General features: G+C 38.1%; 1 protein-coding gene across 2 annotated transcripts in view; it reads left to right on the top strand.

Annotated features, from left to right (window-relative positions):
• Nucleotides 1-18,678, top strand: part of LOC126457905 (E3 ubiquitin-protein ligase Su(dx)) — a 129,509-nt gene that overhangs the window by 64,011 nt on the left and 46,820 nt on the right. For both annotated transcript variants that reach the window (XM_050094581.1, XM_050094582.1), the window contains exons 6-7: nucleotides 2,492-2,762; nucleotides 14,168-14,432. In XM_050094581.1, the coding sequence (XP_049950538.1) occupies nucleotides 2,492-2,762; nucleotides 14,168-14,432 (536 nt within the window). The remainder of the gene's footprint in view (nucleotides 1-2,491; nucleotides 2,763-14,167; nucleotides 14,433-18,678) is intronic.

Genomic DNA, 18,678 nt, shown 5'->3' with positions numbered 1-18,678 from the left:
CAGCCTCTTGCATTGACTGATCATTTCTACTCTAAATCTTCAGTTGTTTAGCATACCCTCAGAGACATTTGGAATGTGATGCAAGGTATCCTATTAAAGTTGTGTTGAGGAAAGAAGATACCCCGGAGTAGCAAGAGAGACATTACCATGGCACACCACATGAAATCACTGCTGCCACCAACCAGTATCCTGCCATCAAATATAGCAAACACTCCCTGAGAGGAGTGGTTGGGAGTTCATTTTGTAACTACTAGTAAATGCCTGTTTCATTAAAGAATCAAACTCCCAGGTATAAAACAGCTTTTAACTTCTTATTTGTTTACAATTGAATGAAATGTGTTAAATATTTGACATTAAGCATGTAAGTGAGAAAAAAATTTGAAGTTATGTCTAAAGTTTGTTGGAAGTCATCATGTGCCCTAGTGATAAAACACTGAATGAATATAGTCTGAGTAATCTGGACTAAGTTTAAGCAAAAGCTAGTTTTTCAAGCATCTTAATGTCTATATGATGTCATGTCTCCTGAACTGTTTGTCATACAATGATATAATAGTGCAGGTGCATTCGCTGGTATATGTGAATATTATCTGCAAAATGTGCTAAACCTGTGATGTAAGATTATACTCTTAATGAGTAGATAATGATAGCATTTTAAATTTTTAAATTCAGTATATAATTATATGAAATATTGAAATCCCCCACCCCCTGGAAGCCATTAGAAAGAGAACCTGCAACTGGGACTGTGTTACCGTGCCCTGGATTCATGTGACCAAGCAGTATTAACCAAAACATTGAACACTAATCATTGCGAGTGCATGCTTGGTGTATCTACATACCAGTATTACACTATATATTTCCCCCTGGGAAGAGATTACTAATTAAATATATTTATCTTCCTTCATTGTGTTGTAGATGGCTTGCGGATAATCTCTGGCTACATTGTCTGTAGTGGTGGATTTATTATTGTGCTGATTGCAACACTGTATGCCATTTGGTTTCTTGATATTTATTTTCTTCCAAAATATTTCTTTTAACATGATATAGTGAAGTACACACAAAAGGAAACATTTTCTTACCAAGCTCACTTTTAACAAGAGAGTGTCTGAATAACAACTGAATGCAACCTCACTGCTGAAACATCTGGAAAGCAAATCCTTATGAAGCTGTAGTTGACACCTCGTTGTGCGCACCAGAAAGTTCTACAAATCTACACTTTTTCCATGTACAATAATTTTCAAATTACAGTATCAATTATAACAAAGGAATAATACATTTTTGGAATCTGCTATTTTAATGTTTCAACTGGGTGTTATTTATTATTTAAATACCTAAATTGGGAATAGTAAATCTCAATTTAAATAATCTTAAATAATAATCTTAAAATTTAACAGATTTATTTGTTGCTTATTTTACAAATGTAATAGATTGCATGATAGAAAGATACAGTGTTAAACAAATAGTTATTTTCAAGTTAATGTTTCTCATTGCTTTTATTGTTTCAAAATAATCAATGAGATGATGAACGTCTAATTGTATGTGTTATGCATATGTATTATGCATTACAATAACCCAAAAGAAATGCTTCCGTTAATCTCAACCCATACTGAATGGAATAATTATTTTTGTGTGGTTAGCTGTATTGTGTCATACATATAGGCATTCATATCATAAAGTGTACAGGAGAGGTGGAACCTGCTATTTCATTAGATGGAGTTTTGCATTCCCAATGATAATTTCAAGTTCTCCGTACAAAGAACTTTACAACCACTCGTTCTCAACATAGAAAACAAATATATCCAGCATTGTTTCCAGGTTCTGGCACATCATCACAGTAACCACAACTTCATGTTGAAGCAGATCGTTAGCTCTAAAGTAATTGTTGCTCTTTTGAAATATGCATATGAAACAGGTCAATTTTGTGACTCACTGAAAGAAGCTAATACTTAAACAGCTTTCCTCACACTATAAAGCACTGAGAATTTCCAAGTAGCTAGAGTAGCATTTTCCCTACAGGTACATGAATAAGACAATAATGTGTATGGCCACGTACTGCCTTTTGTGGGTCTTAGACTTTAGACTTCAGTGTAATACTTAGTTGCTTTCGATGTGGATTAAGGTGATTCATGTCACAATTGATTGATTGACATTTCCATGTTTTTGTCATCCTTTTCAGGGGGCCAAACACAAAGCAAGCTATAACTAATGTTCTACATGAAACAATTGTAAATAATAATTTTCAGCTTGCAATTCATTTAAAATATGTTTAGTGTAAAGATTGGTACCCTGTAGAGGGTCACTGATTATTTCCTCCTATGTCGTAATAATCAGTAAGCTGTTTAATAATATGCTAGTGTCAATAACTGATTCCATTCTAAATTATTGTAGTTTCTTCTCAGCTTATCCAGTTTGATATTCATTGTATGTTATTTTTGGTTTATGCTGTTTATGTGTTTTCTTGTTTTCTGATAAAATGTATTCTGCAATTACACAGGTTCCAATTCAATTACTCCATCAAGCCCTCCATCAGCAGCCACAATAAATGGAACATCAGTGCAAGTACCATCTGGCGGTGCATCTGTTTCGGGACCACCTGCACTGTCAGCTGTACCAGCACTCCCCACCATGAATGGTGTGTCAGCAGTTAATGGCATGCCTAGTCCTAATCCAGTTGGTGTACCACTTGGACAGCCAGCAAATGGTGGCATTGAAGCACCCACACAGAGGGGTCAAGCTGTAGGAGTTGAAGAGCCATTACCTGCAGGGTCAGTAGTATCTGATTTACCTGCAGTCAATATTCTGTTTCTAGTATAGTTTCCAATTTGAATTTGTAATGTTGTGCAAGATGGTTATGCTGAAGATTGACTTAGAAAGTGGTGTTTGTACAAAATGATAAGAGGAGAAAAACTTTTCAGGCAACTGTAGGTTAGCGGCACCATTGTAAGTAGGTAATGTAACAGGTTTTTGTGTCATCGCCAATAAAAGATAGATGCTGTAGTGAGTTACTGTAAGACAGACAGTGATGGAATTACTCTTCTTCTTGTAGATACAAATGCATTACCTCATGACTGACATAAAATCAATACTAGTCACCACTGCGCAGTGTTATGTGCCCTACCACAGGCTGGTGATGAAAAGGTGGAAAGAATATATGAGAATGTTGAGGAATTAATAAAAGTATAGATGTGGATATGAAAATCAGTCTTCACTGATGGAATGCTACATTAAGGGGAAGGAAGATAGCAGAATTATTGAAGAATGTGGGCTGAAAGGAAGAAATAAGGGGAGATAGGTGTATTTGTTGTATTTAACATCATGGAAAGACTAGGATGCTACTCACCACATAGATAAGGTGTTGAGTTGCAGACGGGTACAATCAAAATAATACTAGAAATATTAAAGGTCTCAGACAAAGTCCTCCTTTAGAAATGGAACGTCTCTGACGGTAACTTCTCTTAAACAGCCTCTTCTAAAATCACAACAGCGAAGCTATATGTGTCATGGACTGGAAAATAGTAACTGAATTAAATTACAACTAAGAATTTAAGAATCAAATGCTGGACTGGGAAGTATGAATAGATGTAGTATAATGGACAGTCATCTCAGTTTCAAAGGAATGAAGAACATGGAGAGGATAAAGAAATGAGATACTGTACTTTTCATTTTTTTTTCTTGTGAATTTAATATTCAGTGAAATGTTGAGTTATTGTAACACTACACTGTGAGTATAAAGTTTTCATCTGAAATTTTGGATGAAGAATTGTTGCTGATTCAGCTGCATGCCCAAAAATTGATTAAATAATATGGATATTGACTGGTTAAAACTGAACAAGACAAAAGGGAAATGCTCTGAGTCACCAACCATAGGACAAAATAAATGTAACAAGCACAGTACAAAAAAGAATTCAGTTTAATAACAAAACAAGTAATTATTGCTGGGGAGGTCACCAGATGTTACAGCAAAGGCAGATAAAAAAAGGGCTATGCATGACTCAACCAAATCTTCAGGTTATCAATAAAAGAAGGAAATTCTGCAGTGCAAAAGAATGCAATTGAAAGCCAGCAGTATATATTGTACAGATGTGAAATGAACAAGAAGTCACTGTGGATTGATTAGTGGTGCATGCAGTGAGTATTGGTGTATATTTTGTGGTCAGAGGCAGTGGAGCCAGTAGGTTAAGTAAGGGAGAAGCTAGTGTCACTGACATCTTACCGTGATGTGATGTCAAAATGACTTGTCACTTGATGCAGCCACAAAGGCATGAGTCACAGTAGCTTAGCTTGTGTGCGAGTGGACCCTCAGAAATCACAAGCAGCTAAATTTTTACACAGTCAAGAATGTAATTGTCATTAGTGCTTGTTTCACTCACAGCAACTTAAGCTGTGCTCTTAAATTTCTGTGTAACCAGACTCTTATAACTCATGTTATATTTAATAAAGAAAAATGGGCAAATATTTGTGACAAGCAAGAATACAAATTTAACTACTGCTCGTTAAAATCACAGCAAGTTAATGTCATTTTTTAAGTAGACCAAACTCAACAAAATTGAATAAAACTCACTCTTAAGAGAGACCACTCTTTCATGTAAATAATGTAGAATATTGCAGAATATACCTCTGTTGCATTAGTAAGACAATCCCAGAATTTTTTACAAATGTTAAGATAAAAAAATATGAAAACTTACTTCTTTCTCCTCTGTGACTCCGCACTTCAACAACTGTCTCTTTCAAGTTAGGATTTCCTGAAGGCTTTTACCACCGATATGTCATTAACTGGCATTTAATTATTACAAATTGTACCAAAAGTGACATGTTTGTGATGAAGCTTCTATGTACTGTTGCCTTGAAACAGCATACTGTCTTAACATGCAAGTTGTAATATGAAAGCAACAGAATATGATGCAATCCAACAGTACATCTGTAAAGTTTTTCATTTGTCAACTGCTATCGCTGTTGAGATTCCCATCAAGTGACACGTCATTTTGATGTCATGTCGCAGTAAGCTTCTGTTCTTACTGGCTTCTCCTGTTTAAGTAAAGACAGAATGTATGAGTGGATAAAAAAGATTGAAAACAGACATTGGAGTGGAAGATGGCTATGCATACAAAGTCTGACAACAAACGGAAGATCAAATTTCAAATCTGTGTCAACAGGCATGTTTTTATAGAATCTATGTCAACAGGCACATTTAGTGAAATTTCTGTGTAATTTAATTTGAATCATGAATTTGCATACAATGTCCTCTATAACTTACATGGCTCAATGCAAGTGCATTTTTGGTATGGGGCTACATAGTTATCTTAATTTTGTGCACCTATTATGAACACTAGAACTGATATACACATGAAGAAGGTGCTTTTCGTGGTCAAATTATCACACAACACGAGGCCTGGATGCATTATTTTGAATCAAATAATAAAAGATAATTGAATGAGTTAATTGTTCGTGGAATCTCTTGCCAAGTGAGAGGATTCAGATAGTCTGTGTGATATAACAAAGATTTGAGCCTCTTGAGTCATGCTGTAGAGCAAGCTGTTTCAATGCTGCCCATATTCCATTTGTGGGCAGGTGCAGATAATGTAGACTACCCACCTTACATCTCTGTTGCATGCATTCTGCACAAGCATACACTACACCCTGCCTCCTAGGCTGCTGGTACATCATCTATTTGCTCATCCCTGCCCACCTGTGCCCATGTCTACGTGCTTTCTCCTGGGTGGACACATGTGCTGGAACAGCCTGCTATAGACGTTCATGGCAAACGGTTATTGAGTATTCCCATGATAGGCAGTTCTGTGTCCATTCATGTTTTCCTCTAGAGGCCAGCACTGAGCGAGGTGGCGCAGTGGTTAGCACACTGGACTCGCATTCGGGAGGACGACGGTTCAATCCCGCGTCCGGCCATCCTCATTTAGGTTTTCCATCCTTTCCCTAAATCACTCCAGGCAAATGCCGGGATTGTTCCTTTGAAAGGGCATGGCCGACTTCCTTCCCCATCCGTCCCTAAAACCGATGAGACCGATGACCTCGCAGTTTGGTCTCTTCCCCCAAAACAATGAAAATCTAGAGGCCAGCTGTTCAACTCCCTTACTGACCATTCAGATTTAGGTTTTCCATGATTTCCCTAGATTGCTCCAAGCAAATTCCAGTATGGTCCCATCCCTAAATTTCTCCAGACAGATGCCAGGATGATGTCTTTAAAAAGAGCATGGCCGATTTCCTTCCCCATCCTTTCATAATCTGAGCTTGTGTTCTGTCACTAATGACCATACTCTCGTTGGGATACTAAACTCTAATCTTCCTTCCTATACGAAAAGCTGTTGTATTATTTACCAGTAGTGAGGTTGGAGGTAGTGGTAATATGTGGTGGTATAGGACAGGTTTTACAGGTAGAACTATGACAGGGGTAGGAACCATGGTCAGCGAAAGTTGCATAGTGATTTACCCTAGATGCCTAGGCTACAGTATAGGAAGTGTTTGATGTGGAATGGCAGCAGCTATCGAAGTGGGAATATTATTGCTTATTGGTTGGTTAGATATGATTGAGGTATGGATATGAATATCAGTGAGATGATCAATGTCCAGGAAGATGGCTTTGACATTGGAAAAGAACCAGATCAATTTAAGTTAGGAACAGGAGTTAAACAGACCATAAAGATATTGGCTATGAATCTGTATGAAGTCCAGAGGCTCATGAAATATTTGTGGCTAAAAATGAAGTTGGCTAGTGTAACAACAAATGAGCTTCTTCAGTTACTTTCACAGTTCATTACTATGGTACTTGACCATTAGAAGTACGTGAAAGAGGTGCTTATCAGCTTTTGGACACCTTGATGTACAGAACTGTTCCTTGTGACTGTACTTCTCCCATCCAGACTGAGCTGCACGGAAATGCTAATCCCAGGCCCCTCACAAGGCCTCTCAGTTGCCTCCACAGAACTGCGTACACTCTGCACTAACAGTCATCATTACCAACAACTTCAGTTTTGAGCCAGAGATATAAAAAAATTATCATTGTAGAATGAATTGGAGAAAGTAGATGGTTGGGTAATGTGTTTAGAGTTTGACCAAACACTAATAAGTGCTACTCCGAGATGAAGAGATTGGCACAGCAAAAGCTGTATCCACCTTGTAAGAATACTGACACTCTCCAACCGTTCCCGTCCCTCCTCCAGAAAGGTGACTTACTAAAGTTATTTGGAGGTTGTAGTATCAGGTAATTTTTTTAATGATTTATCTGAAATTTACGATACGGGAGACTTCCAACTGAATTCCACTAGTAGATAACTATCTGAACTATCAGATGATCAAGCTGGTATCTCAAGCTTGCACATTGCTGTGAAAGTGGTATTAGATGATCAGTTTACCTACTGAAAAGAAAAATGTTACCAAAAATAAGTTGAACAATGGAAAATCCGGTATGGAATATGACAATATTATGGAAAGGATAATTGCTACTCACCATATAACAGAGATGCTGAGTCACAGATGGGGGGGGAATCCCCTCACACACACACACACACACACACACACACACACACACACACACACACACACACACACACACGACCACAGTCTCTGGCTGCTAAGGGCTGGTCTCAGCAACCAGAGAATGTGGTCGTGTGTGTGTGTGTGTGTGTGTGTGTGTGTGTGTGTGTGTGTGTGTGTGTGTTCTGATGAAGCTCTTTGTTGGCTGAAAGCTTACTTTCTGACACTCTTTTTGTTGTGCCTATCTGTGACTCAGCATCTCTGCTAAATAGTGAGCAGCAACTATCCTTTTCATAATATTGCCAGAAAAAAAGGAAGAAGGAAGAGAGGTGATTAGAAGAGGCAGACTACGTAGCATAGATTTGGTTTAAGGAGAAAACATATATGAAAGTGATGAAGGATAGAGGAAAGAGGAGTAGAGATTTGTTAAATATCAAAATTGCAGAAGTTATAGAAGTACCAATTAAATTTTTGTTAACTGAAGAAAATTACTCAACAATGTCAAAGTTATATGTGGCAGCAGGATCAGATTCACATGGTCAAAGACTGTTTCAGAATAACTTGACTGATTTAAAATATTGATGTAGAATTGAAGGAGATGGTTTTGAAAGTAGACTTCAACAGACATCAAAAGTGGACTGTGGAAAACTGCTGGAAATGAAGAAACTGGAATCATTTCGAATGTGATGCTACAAAATGGTATTAAAATGAAGTGTACAGCTAAAGTATGAAATGAAAAGAATGTTTGAGAAAAGTAGCCAAATGGGAGACACTTGAGAGAAGATAGGACAGGTTAGGGGTACATTCGGGTATAACTAATGTTAAACAGATCAGTAAAGAGAGGAAAATTGTAGAGACAGACAAAGATTAATGTATGTATAATGGATGTTAAATGACCTAACACTTCCAAGAACAGATGCGGCCACTGTCCATAATTTATTAGGTATGAACTGATAAGTTTAAAGAACCAGAGGTCACTAAGAGATTCAAGGGGAGCAAGAGTCAATGATTGGCTGAAAAACAGGGGAAAGGAATACGGGGAAAAATTGTGGACCTTAAATATGATGGCTCTTGTTGTCTTCACTAGGGATGATAAATTCAGCTTCCCTTTCCTATGCACGTTAGTAATAATGAAATAAAATTGCTCCTGATGCTATCAACCCTTAAGACAATTAATCACTAAGCTTATCTAGATGCAGATTACATGAAATGATACCCTGCAATTACAATATCTCAGTTTTCACTAAAAAAGTGCATTGTCTTTAAAATGTTCACATACATTCAAAGACTGGTGAAACTAACTATTTCAGTAAGTGTTAAAAGGCGATTGGAGCCCCGATCACAGTGGCAGGTGAACTCTCTATATCAAATTTAATAAACTGGAAGCTGCGGAAAGACATTAACTATATTCACTGCAGATCATTAAAGGAGAATAAACTGCAGACTAACTCACACATAATTAGGTCAAACAGACACATAACACTAAAATTCCAAGTGCTGATGTGTAGTAAAAATCATCAGGTTCCATCTCGGGTAAAACTGAGACAAAATCCAACTTTAGTGGTGAGAAATAGTCGAAAATGCACCTGTCAGAAAATAATCAGACACCTAACTAGGCTCTGAGTTTTCTAAGTCCAGCTGCTGGACTACCTGTGAAACTTTTATCTTCCTAAAGCACGTGCGGCTGGAATCGCCGCTTACCCTGACGTAGATGTTATTCCAACTAGATCACACAGAACATTCTGTGACCAACACAGATCATGCTCCAACTAGGTCATACTGAACTCTGTCCACATCATGATGACCGTTGCCCTTATGTAGCCTCGGTCCTCCCCCTCGGCAAAATTCCTGTATGCGCCACTTAATGAGGTTCGTAGTTTCGTCAGCCTCACATACATCTTTTGATACAAAGTACTTCTTAACGATTGGACTGCGTCATCAGTTGTGCGCTAAAGTGATATCTTACGTTATACATATAGTAATTTGCCCAGTAATTAAAGTTGAAAAATTGCAAACTTTGTTGCAGTACTGAAATAGAATTTTTTCTCTTCGTGTCAGTAAATACTGTTACAATATTTAATTTGGCATCACTTCCTTAATGCAATTTTACTGCTCTTTTTCATTGTGCTACTCAGAATTTATGTATCTTTAATAGTCCATTAGTTATGGACGAAACTAGACAAAATTGTAAACATAAAGAAACATGCAATAAAAGTTATGGATCTTAAGAACTAAAGATTGTATAGCGTGTGTTACGACTTGTGGCAATGCAAACTGCCTTGCTCAGGATGTATAGCCCCAGGACAACCAAGAAATCCTGGAAAAACCAGGGAATTTTTCATCCAGGAATTTTAGAGTAATACTGCAGCAAGAAAACATAAACGAGAGAAAATTTTAGTTGCAAAGAATATGCGCCATTTACAAAAAAACAAACTACACACAAAAACATCTGCTAACAGCGAAATGTGTCAAAGGCCTTAGGACAAAGACAGTGTAATGAACAAATGAAGCAGATAAAAGTGAATACAGAAATCTAAAAAAAAAAGTGTTTGATGGAGGGTGCAAAGTAGCTATGCAGAAATGGTTAGAGGACAGATGCAAGGATATAAAAGCCTGTGTACATTCGGAAAAGATAGATACCACTCACAGGAAAATTAGATAAACATTTGGAGGAAAGAGAAGTACCTGTATGAATGTTGAGATCTCCAATGGCAAACTGGAATGAAGTAAAGAAGGGAAACCTGTAAAGTGGGAGGAATGTGTAGGTTTATACAAGGAAAAAAACTTGAGGACAATGTTATGGAAAGAGAAGAGGAAGTAGTTGAAGATGAGATGTGAGAATAATTTGACTGGGCACTGAAAGAACCAGGGTCTCTGGAGCAGACAACATTACCTTAGAATTATTGAGATCATGGGAGAGCCAGCCATAGAAAACTATTCCAATATGTAATAATTTAAATTCCACAGAACATAGAAGCCAGCAGGATTGAATATTACCAGCTATTAGTTTAATAAGTCATAGTTGCAATATGCTAACACAAATTATTTACAGAAGAGTGGAGAAAATGGTAGAAGCAGACCTCCAGGTAGGTGAGTTTGGGGTTCAGAGGAATATTTGAACTCAAGAGGTAATATTGACATTACAACTTCCGTGAGAAGATGAACTGAAGAAAGGCAAAAGTCTATTTTTAAGCCATTTAAAGATTTAGTGTGAAAGCTTGTGACAATGTTCATTGGAATACACTCTTTGAAATTCTGTAGGTAGCAGGATCAAGTACAAGGAGCAATAGGTTAAGTATAATGTCAGTATAAAATTCAAACAATGGCAGCTCCAGGTTGGAATATGAGGAAAAGGATAGATTGCTTCTCACTATATAGGTGACTCTTTGAGCAGACAGGCACAACGAAAAGACTGTTACATATTAAAGCTTTCAGCCAAAGCCTTCTTCTGCAAAAGAAACACACACACACACACACACACACACACACACACACACACACACACACACACGGTGGCATGAGGTATGCTTGCTTTCTTGCTTGTCTGAAAGTGTGTGTGTTTACTTTGCTGAAGAAGTCTTTGGCTTAAAGCTTTAATGTGTAACAGTATTTTTTTGTGCCTGTCTGCAACTCAGTCAGTCATCTTTACATTGAGCAGCATATATCAGAATAAAATTTCAGTCATCTTTACATTGAGCAGCATATATCAGAATAAAATTTCAGTCATCTTTACATTGAGCAGCATATATCAGAATAAAATTAAGTCTTCAGTTGCACAAATACTTTTATTTCGCTTTACCAGTTTTAAAAAATTAGTCATCTTCAGAAGCCTACAAAATTAGGCATATTATAAATCATTAGACCTTGGTTATACATTTGTGTGAAGTATAAAAAGTGTATTACAGAAACATACTTAGTATTGGTTTAACACATGTCAGTATCTTCTTCACAGAAATATAATGCCACGATATGTTCAAAAATGTAAAAATTGTGTGTAGTTATTGTTAACACAGATTGACAGTAAATAAATAACACCTATGTACATGTCAAGTTGTGGTGCCAGCAGCAAGATACATACATAAAAGATATAAAAAGTATAACTAAGGTATATAAGGGAGTTTATATATAATACATAAATACATATTTACACATACACTGATTAGCCACAACAGTATGGCAACCTGTCTAATAACTGGAATGTCCACCCTCTGCACAGATAACAGCGGCATCATGTCGTGGCATGGAAGCAATGAGCCCTTGTAGTTTGCTGAAGGAAGTTGGCACCACATCTGTCCACACAAGTCACTTAATGCCTGTAAATTACGGGCACAGGGCAATGAGCTGTGACACAACGTTCAATCACATCCTATGTGTGTTTGATCGGGTTCAGATCTGGCATGTGGGGGGGGCCAGCACATCAATTGGAACTTGCCACTGTGTTCCTTGAACAACTGTATCACACTCGTGGCCTTGTGGCATGGCACATTATCTTGTTAAAAAATGCCACTGCTGTCAGGAAACATGATCATCATGAAGGTATGCATGTGGTTCACAACCACTGTATGATACATGTTGGCCATCATGATGCCTTGCACAAGTTCCACTGGACCCGTGGCTGCCCATGTGAATGTTCCCCAGAGCATAATGGAACTGCTGCAAGCTTTTTGCCTCCTCACAGTACAGGTATCGAGGAGCTGTTCATCTGGAAGACAACTGATTCAGCCCTCCCATCAGCATGATGAAGGAAGTATCAGAATTTATCAGACCATGCAATGCTCTTCCACTGTGTCAATGTCAAATGCTGATGGCCATATGCCCATTTCAGTTGTAGTTGCCAATGTTGTGGTGTTATTATTGGCATATGCATGGGTCGCTGGCTGCAGAGGCCCATCATTAGAAGTGTTTGGTGCACTTTGTGTTCAGACACACTTGTACTCTCCCCAGCATTTAAGTCTCTGATGTTAATTCTGCCGCAGTTTGCTTCCTGCTGTGTTTTACCAGTCTGACCAGCCTGTGATGTGTGACATTTGTAATGAGCGCTGGCCGCCCAGCCCCACAATTTCTGGATGTGGTTTCACCTTGGTTTTGCCACTTGTTGAAGACACTTACCACAGCACTCCTCAACCATCTGACAAATCGTTCAGTTTCTGAAATGCTTGTGCTGAACCTCCGGGCCATCACAATCTTGTCTCAGTCGAACTCACATATATTGCACATCTTCCCAATTTTACACACTGACAACATGCTCAGTGATGCAACATGCACTTTGCATGACTCTAACTAGCAGTCATTCCTCACCATGTGATAGTGTTATCGCCTGAATGGGTTTATATCGATAGTAGGTCAGTAGTCATAATGTTCTGGCTGGTTAGTGTATAGTTTTATGCAAGACATACACGTGCAACTTGTATGGAAACCAGACTGCAAATAGAAGCCACAAAGATCGTGAAAGGGAACAGTAGCTGAGAAGACTGTGGGACAGGATTCTAGCCTATTCCTAATGTTATTGAATATGTACATTGAGCGACCTGTGGTGGAAACCTTGGAGAAATTTTTAAAGGGAAGTAGAGTTCAGTGAGAAAACATAAAAACTCAACGCTTTTGCCAGTGACATTATAATTCTGTCAGTCAGCTAAGGATAAGGAAGAGCAGTTGAATTGAATAGATACTATCTTGAAAAGCAGTAACAAGACAGAAATCAACAAAAAATAAAACAATGGTAATGGAATTAATCAAATTAAATCATGAGATACTGATAGAATTAAATTATGAAAAAACTTAAAGGGAGTAGACGAGTTTTGCTATTTGGGCAGCAAAATAACAAATGATGGCATAAATAGAGACAATTTAAAGTGCAGAATGGCTACAGCAAGAAGAGCATTTCTGTTAAAGAACATTTAATATAGAATTAAGTGTTAATAAGTGTATTCTATAGGTATTAACCTGAAATGTAGCATTGTAAGTGACTGAGACATTGTCGATAAACTGTACAGGCAAGAAGAGCATAGAGGGTTTAGAAATTTGGTGCTTCAGGAGGATCCTGCATATAGATGGGTTAATGTATAAATAATGAGGTGGTGTTGAACCATATTGGGAAACAATTAATTAATTGCACAACTTGACTGAAAGAAGGGAGTGATTGACATCAAGCATCGTGGGGTATGAAGGACTCATCAGTTTACTAATGGAGGGAAGTGTGGTGGGTAGAAATTGTAGAGGGAGATAAAGGCTTGAGTACAGTGAGCAGCATCAAGTGTATGTAGGTTGCAACAATTACACTGAGATGAAGAAGCTTGGACAGAATAAAATTAACATGGAGAGCTGCATAAAACCAGTCTTTGGCCTGAAAACACTTCAACAACAAAAACAGCAGCAGCATAAGGTTATAAAGAATGTTGGGTGTAGTCAAGCTGCAGAACTGAAGATTACTAAAAAGAGATGGAAGATCACATTAGAGTATATGTGCTGACAGTCGCGAGACAAGAAGTTGTCTGATACCTAGTGCCTAATTTAATTTATGTAGCCTTAAAGATGATGCAGTTAAGAAAAGTATGTTGTCGTAGTGGCAGTTCTATATTAAAGCTTTGTACTCTCTTTGCTGAGAACTTTAGTGTTTGTGTTAGTGTATGATGTGATTCATAAGTGTTTTGCATTCTTAGTGCAGAATTTAAATTTTTTGCAGGTGGGAAATGAGGTACGATGTGTACGGTCGGCGTTACTACGTTGACCACAACACACGCAGCACTTCTTGGGAGCGTCCGCAGCCTTTACCCCCAGGTTGGGAAATCCGAAGAGATCCTCGAGGTCGTATATACTATGTAGATCACAATACACGCACCACAACTTGGCAGCGACCGAACTCAGAGAGGCTGCAGCATTTTCAGCATTGGCAAGGAGAGCGCGCACATGTTGTGCAGCAAGGCAATCAGCGCTTTCTTTATCCCCAGGTACAGTGTAATTGAATGCATAATATATTTAGACATGAAAATTCGAAGTAAGTATGGAAATTACCTGAAAAACTGTGTGTGCCACCACCACCACATCATGCAAGTGCACTTGCGTGTCTGCACGAGCGTGCGCGCGCACGCGTGCGCCCCCCCCCCCCCCTCCCCCCCCCCCCCCCCCCCCCCCCCCCCGCCCCCACGGATGAGGAGGGGGGGGGAAGAGAGAGAGAAATTTCAGTTGTGGCTCTCTCTGGCCTCTCCCCCCTCATCGAACGAGTACATACTTGGTGACTGTGTACTATTGTGATCATGGTTTTGATCATGAGATTGAGCACATAAACAAACTACTACTTTGTTGGACAGATTTGTAAAATAATAAATAAATAAATATTTTGGTGCTGTGACCGTCTGGAGGGTGGCGGGGTCTGGGTTAAATTTCAACATCTTAAAATGTTATTGTAATGCTGTTTTTCATCGGGTATACAGATATGGTGTTCCATCATACCATCACAAATCAAATATGTGTGTGTGTGTGTGTGTGTGTGTGTGTGTGTGTGTGTGTGTGTGTGTGATAAAATTAGTTTAAAACTCATTGAAATATTTCCACTTGTAACTGCCTAGTGTGTGTGTGTGTGTGTGTGTGTGTGTGTGTGTGTGTGTGATAAAATTAGTTTAAAACTCATTGAAATATTTCCACTTGTAACTGCCTAGGTAAATCAGAGACGACTAAAACAGGAGTGAAATTTATATTTATTCATTCTTGGGACCCTGGCTAGTATGAATGCTTCAAAGATGATGTATAGGGTTCTTCATAAGTATCTATGGTGCTTCAGACGATTTTTGGAAACTGCAAGACGTGCAGAAAAATTACATATATCAGTAGACAGATCACCTCTCAAAGTTTTGAACAGTAATGTGATTTGGCATAGTTGCAGTGCTCATTACTTGGATGCAAATGCACCATAAAATTTAGACATACGATCTGTTACATATTGTCATATTGAATTAGTTGGTGCCTGCAGATAGGCAACCCAGTGAACAGATTCGCAAAGTGGGCTAGCATCTTAGAAGCAGCAGTGCCTTTAATTATCTAGATGCACATGCTTTTCAGCCCTTATTGATGTCTGTCTCTTCACAAATGTTACCCATGTTAAGCAACTATAATGTGAGTTAAATACTGAGGACATCCTCTGTACACTTTGTCTATTTTCTTCATGTCTTGTAGTTTTCATGCAGTCACCTTCTGAAACCATGAAGGTATTCATGAATAAGCCTGTATAGTTGTGGATTGGCTCAGTTGCCATTGAAACTGGTTGCGAGTAGTAATATATCAGATGGGTTGGTGGAGGGGGGGGGGGGGGGGGGGGGTGAGACTCCGTACAGGAATATCTTTTAGGCACATTCTCACCATGTCCAGTGAACTGTTTATGGGAACTTCTACAGGGACTTACTGACAGTTGGAAGTTGCAATGTCTAGTTAAGAGATGTCAGTCCATAAACTATTTGATAATCAGCAATTATCTTCACCACAGCATTTTCGTCCAGTATATTTTTATCAGAGGCATATTTTAAGATTACATGGCAAATAGAAAAAAGGATTTATGTGTAGTTAATTAAAAGTGACTCTGAAGATACCAGTGATGGTCAAATTGAGATACATACAAGGAGACTAAAGTAGTGAAAATCAGAAAAACTGTTACGAAGATTTAAAGTGCGCGTCATTTATGACGGCGGCCGAGTTTAGGTTCGTTCTGCGCATCTGACGTCACAAAACACAGTCAGCCAATGAACAGAGGACGACGTTGCCAGAGCTCTACTGCAGTGCAGAGCACGGACGAGTGTCTTCAGTTTTAGAAACGTTCAGTCAAATAAAGTAATCGAACAAAAGCAATGTCTTGATAGCAGACTTTCTTTTATAGAAAGTTTGGAAAAAGCATTCTTTATACCAATCGCTTCCTATTCTATTAATTAATTAAACCAAACAAGCAATAAGCCTCCTAATTCAGGCGATAGCAAAGAAAGGTGTTTGTATCATTCTCACGAACTTTTTCGCAATAAAGAACAGCGGTAATTGTTTATTTCCTATTGTACTTCGACAAAATGTGAGTAATTCTTAGTCATACCAACAGTGTTTGTCGGTATTTTCCATGATATTTTAGAGTCCTCCAGGAGCTGTCTTGAATGACTAGTTGCATTAGCGTAGTGGTTAAGGCGGTAGGCTGCCAAGTGAAAGGATCTGAGTTCAAACCTTGATCGGTGCTTTATATTTTCTTTATTTAAAAAAAATATCAAAGTGTCTTACTTCATGAATTTTATTTGTTTGAATGTAATTTTTTGCATTTTCCAGTGCTTTGTCTCTTCATTATAATTATAACAAGTTTTCGGTTTTTCTAATTTTGTCCTCCAATATTTCTTTTTACAGCAATTAAAAACAATGAAAAGGCACACACACAATATTCATGTTATCTGTTTTGTTTGTATATTTTCTCTTCTGCAGTCACTGTTTTACTATTCATATTGATATATATTCTTTTGCGACAGTAAGTTGCCGAGCTACTTGATTGTCGGACCCAATTCTATGCTTCGCTGCTTTGGCAACATCATCATATTCAATGTTTTCGTTGACTGATCTATGTTTTGGCAAGTATTTGCTGTCCGTTGTGACAAACACAAATTTTTTTGCGCACTGTGCCTCACTGTGACAATATATTTTAGTTTTTCTATGTTTTATTACATCCATAATTCAGTTTTGTGCACTTTGCCAACTTTGTTTTAATCAGAACTTCTTAGAAAAAATCGAAATGACTCCGGTATAAATAAAACTTTTATTAAAGTCGCGAAAGACTGAATATTTCTCAGTATTACATACGACACCTATCTGGTACTTAAATTAAATGAGATATTGTTATACAACAAATTTTATATGAAATTTAGTTATCTTGTCCACATTTTATTCTCAACATTGTGGCAACTAAAATCGACCATACGGAAAGTATACGCTATGGACTTTAACCTCTGAAAACTCTTCAAAATTTCGTGCAGTGGTTTACTACATCTAATGCTGCACAGTAACTGTGTTGAACATTAAAACAAAATTAAGTCATTCATGGGGGGAAGGTATCAGTCAAGAAGATGCGTAAAAATCAAATTTTGGGCCAAATAGTTTTTGTGAAATCGAATAAGTGTCAAAGCAGTCGGAACACCATGTGTCAGCACAGGCGAGCAGTGCAGTGATGACAAAATCGCGCGCAGTGCAGAATGCGGGAGTACGTCTTTGTAGCAGCGAAAGGGTTATTGCGTCCATGGTGTCTTTACTTCATAAACAGTGCGCTCCCCCCTAAATGTAAGTTTGCTTACTATACTATACTATGGCGCTGCTTCTCATGGCGCGTGCATTGTTTGCAACTGGCAACGCAGCAATCTCCCGCGTCTGGGCGGGCATGCGTGAGCCGCCAAGATAAAAGAATTGAACTATGGAAAATCAAGTAAGTGGTTCCACCTAACAAAACAAACAGTTTACTTTATCTTTGGTCTCATGTGTGATCAGATTCAGCATAAGACATAAGTTAAATTCATGTTCTAGGTTATTATGATTTTAATAGTTCTTTTCGGTTCTTCTATAAGGTTTGTTTGAAATGGTAATGAATTCTTAATAAATCTAAGACTTTGCATTAAATTTCCGTGTCAGGAATAATGCTGTATTGCCAATGAACCAACTACTTCTAACCTAATGATTTTACACTCTAGGAAGCATGCCAATTGCACTTGGTGATACCATAGGATTTAGCACAGCAACTGCTTCTCAAATAGTACGTAAGGAATAAAAGAAGAAGCCGGCCAGTAGAATTTTGCACAGAGCATAACTTAATCATAGCTGACACTTGGTTTAAGAATCACAAAAGAAGGTTGTATACATGGAAGAAGCCTGGAGACACTGGATGACTTCAGATAGATTATAAAATGGTAACACAGAGATTTTGGAACCAGATTTTAAATTGTAAGAAATTTCAAGGGGCACATGTGGACTCTGAGCACAGTTCATTGATTATGAACTGTAGATTAAAACTGAAGAAACTGCAAAAAGGTGGGAATTTAAGGGGCTGGGACCTGGAAAACTGAAAGAACCAGACATTGTAGAGATTTACAGGTAGAGCATTAAGGAACTATAGAAAAGAATGCAGGAAAGAAATACAGTAGAAGAAGAATGGGCAACTTTGAGAGATGAAATTGTGAAGGCAGCAGATCATCA

This window comes from Schistocerca serialis, chromosome 2, assembly GCF_023864345.2.
Source record: "Schistocerca serialis cubense isolate TAMUIC-IGC-003099 chromosome 2, iqSchSeri2.2, whole genome shotgun sequence".
NCBI classification, from domain to species: domain Eukaryota; kingdom Metazoa; phylum Arthropoda; class Insecta; order Orthoptera; family Acrididae; genus Schistocerca; species Schistocerca serialis.
The sequence above is the reverse complement of the archived record's forward strand: the minus strand, read 5'-3'. Positions and strand labels throughout refer to the sequence as shown.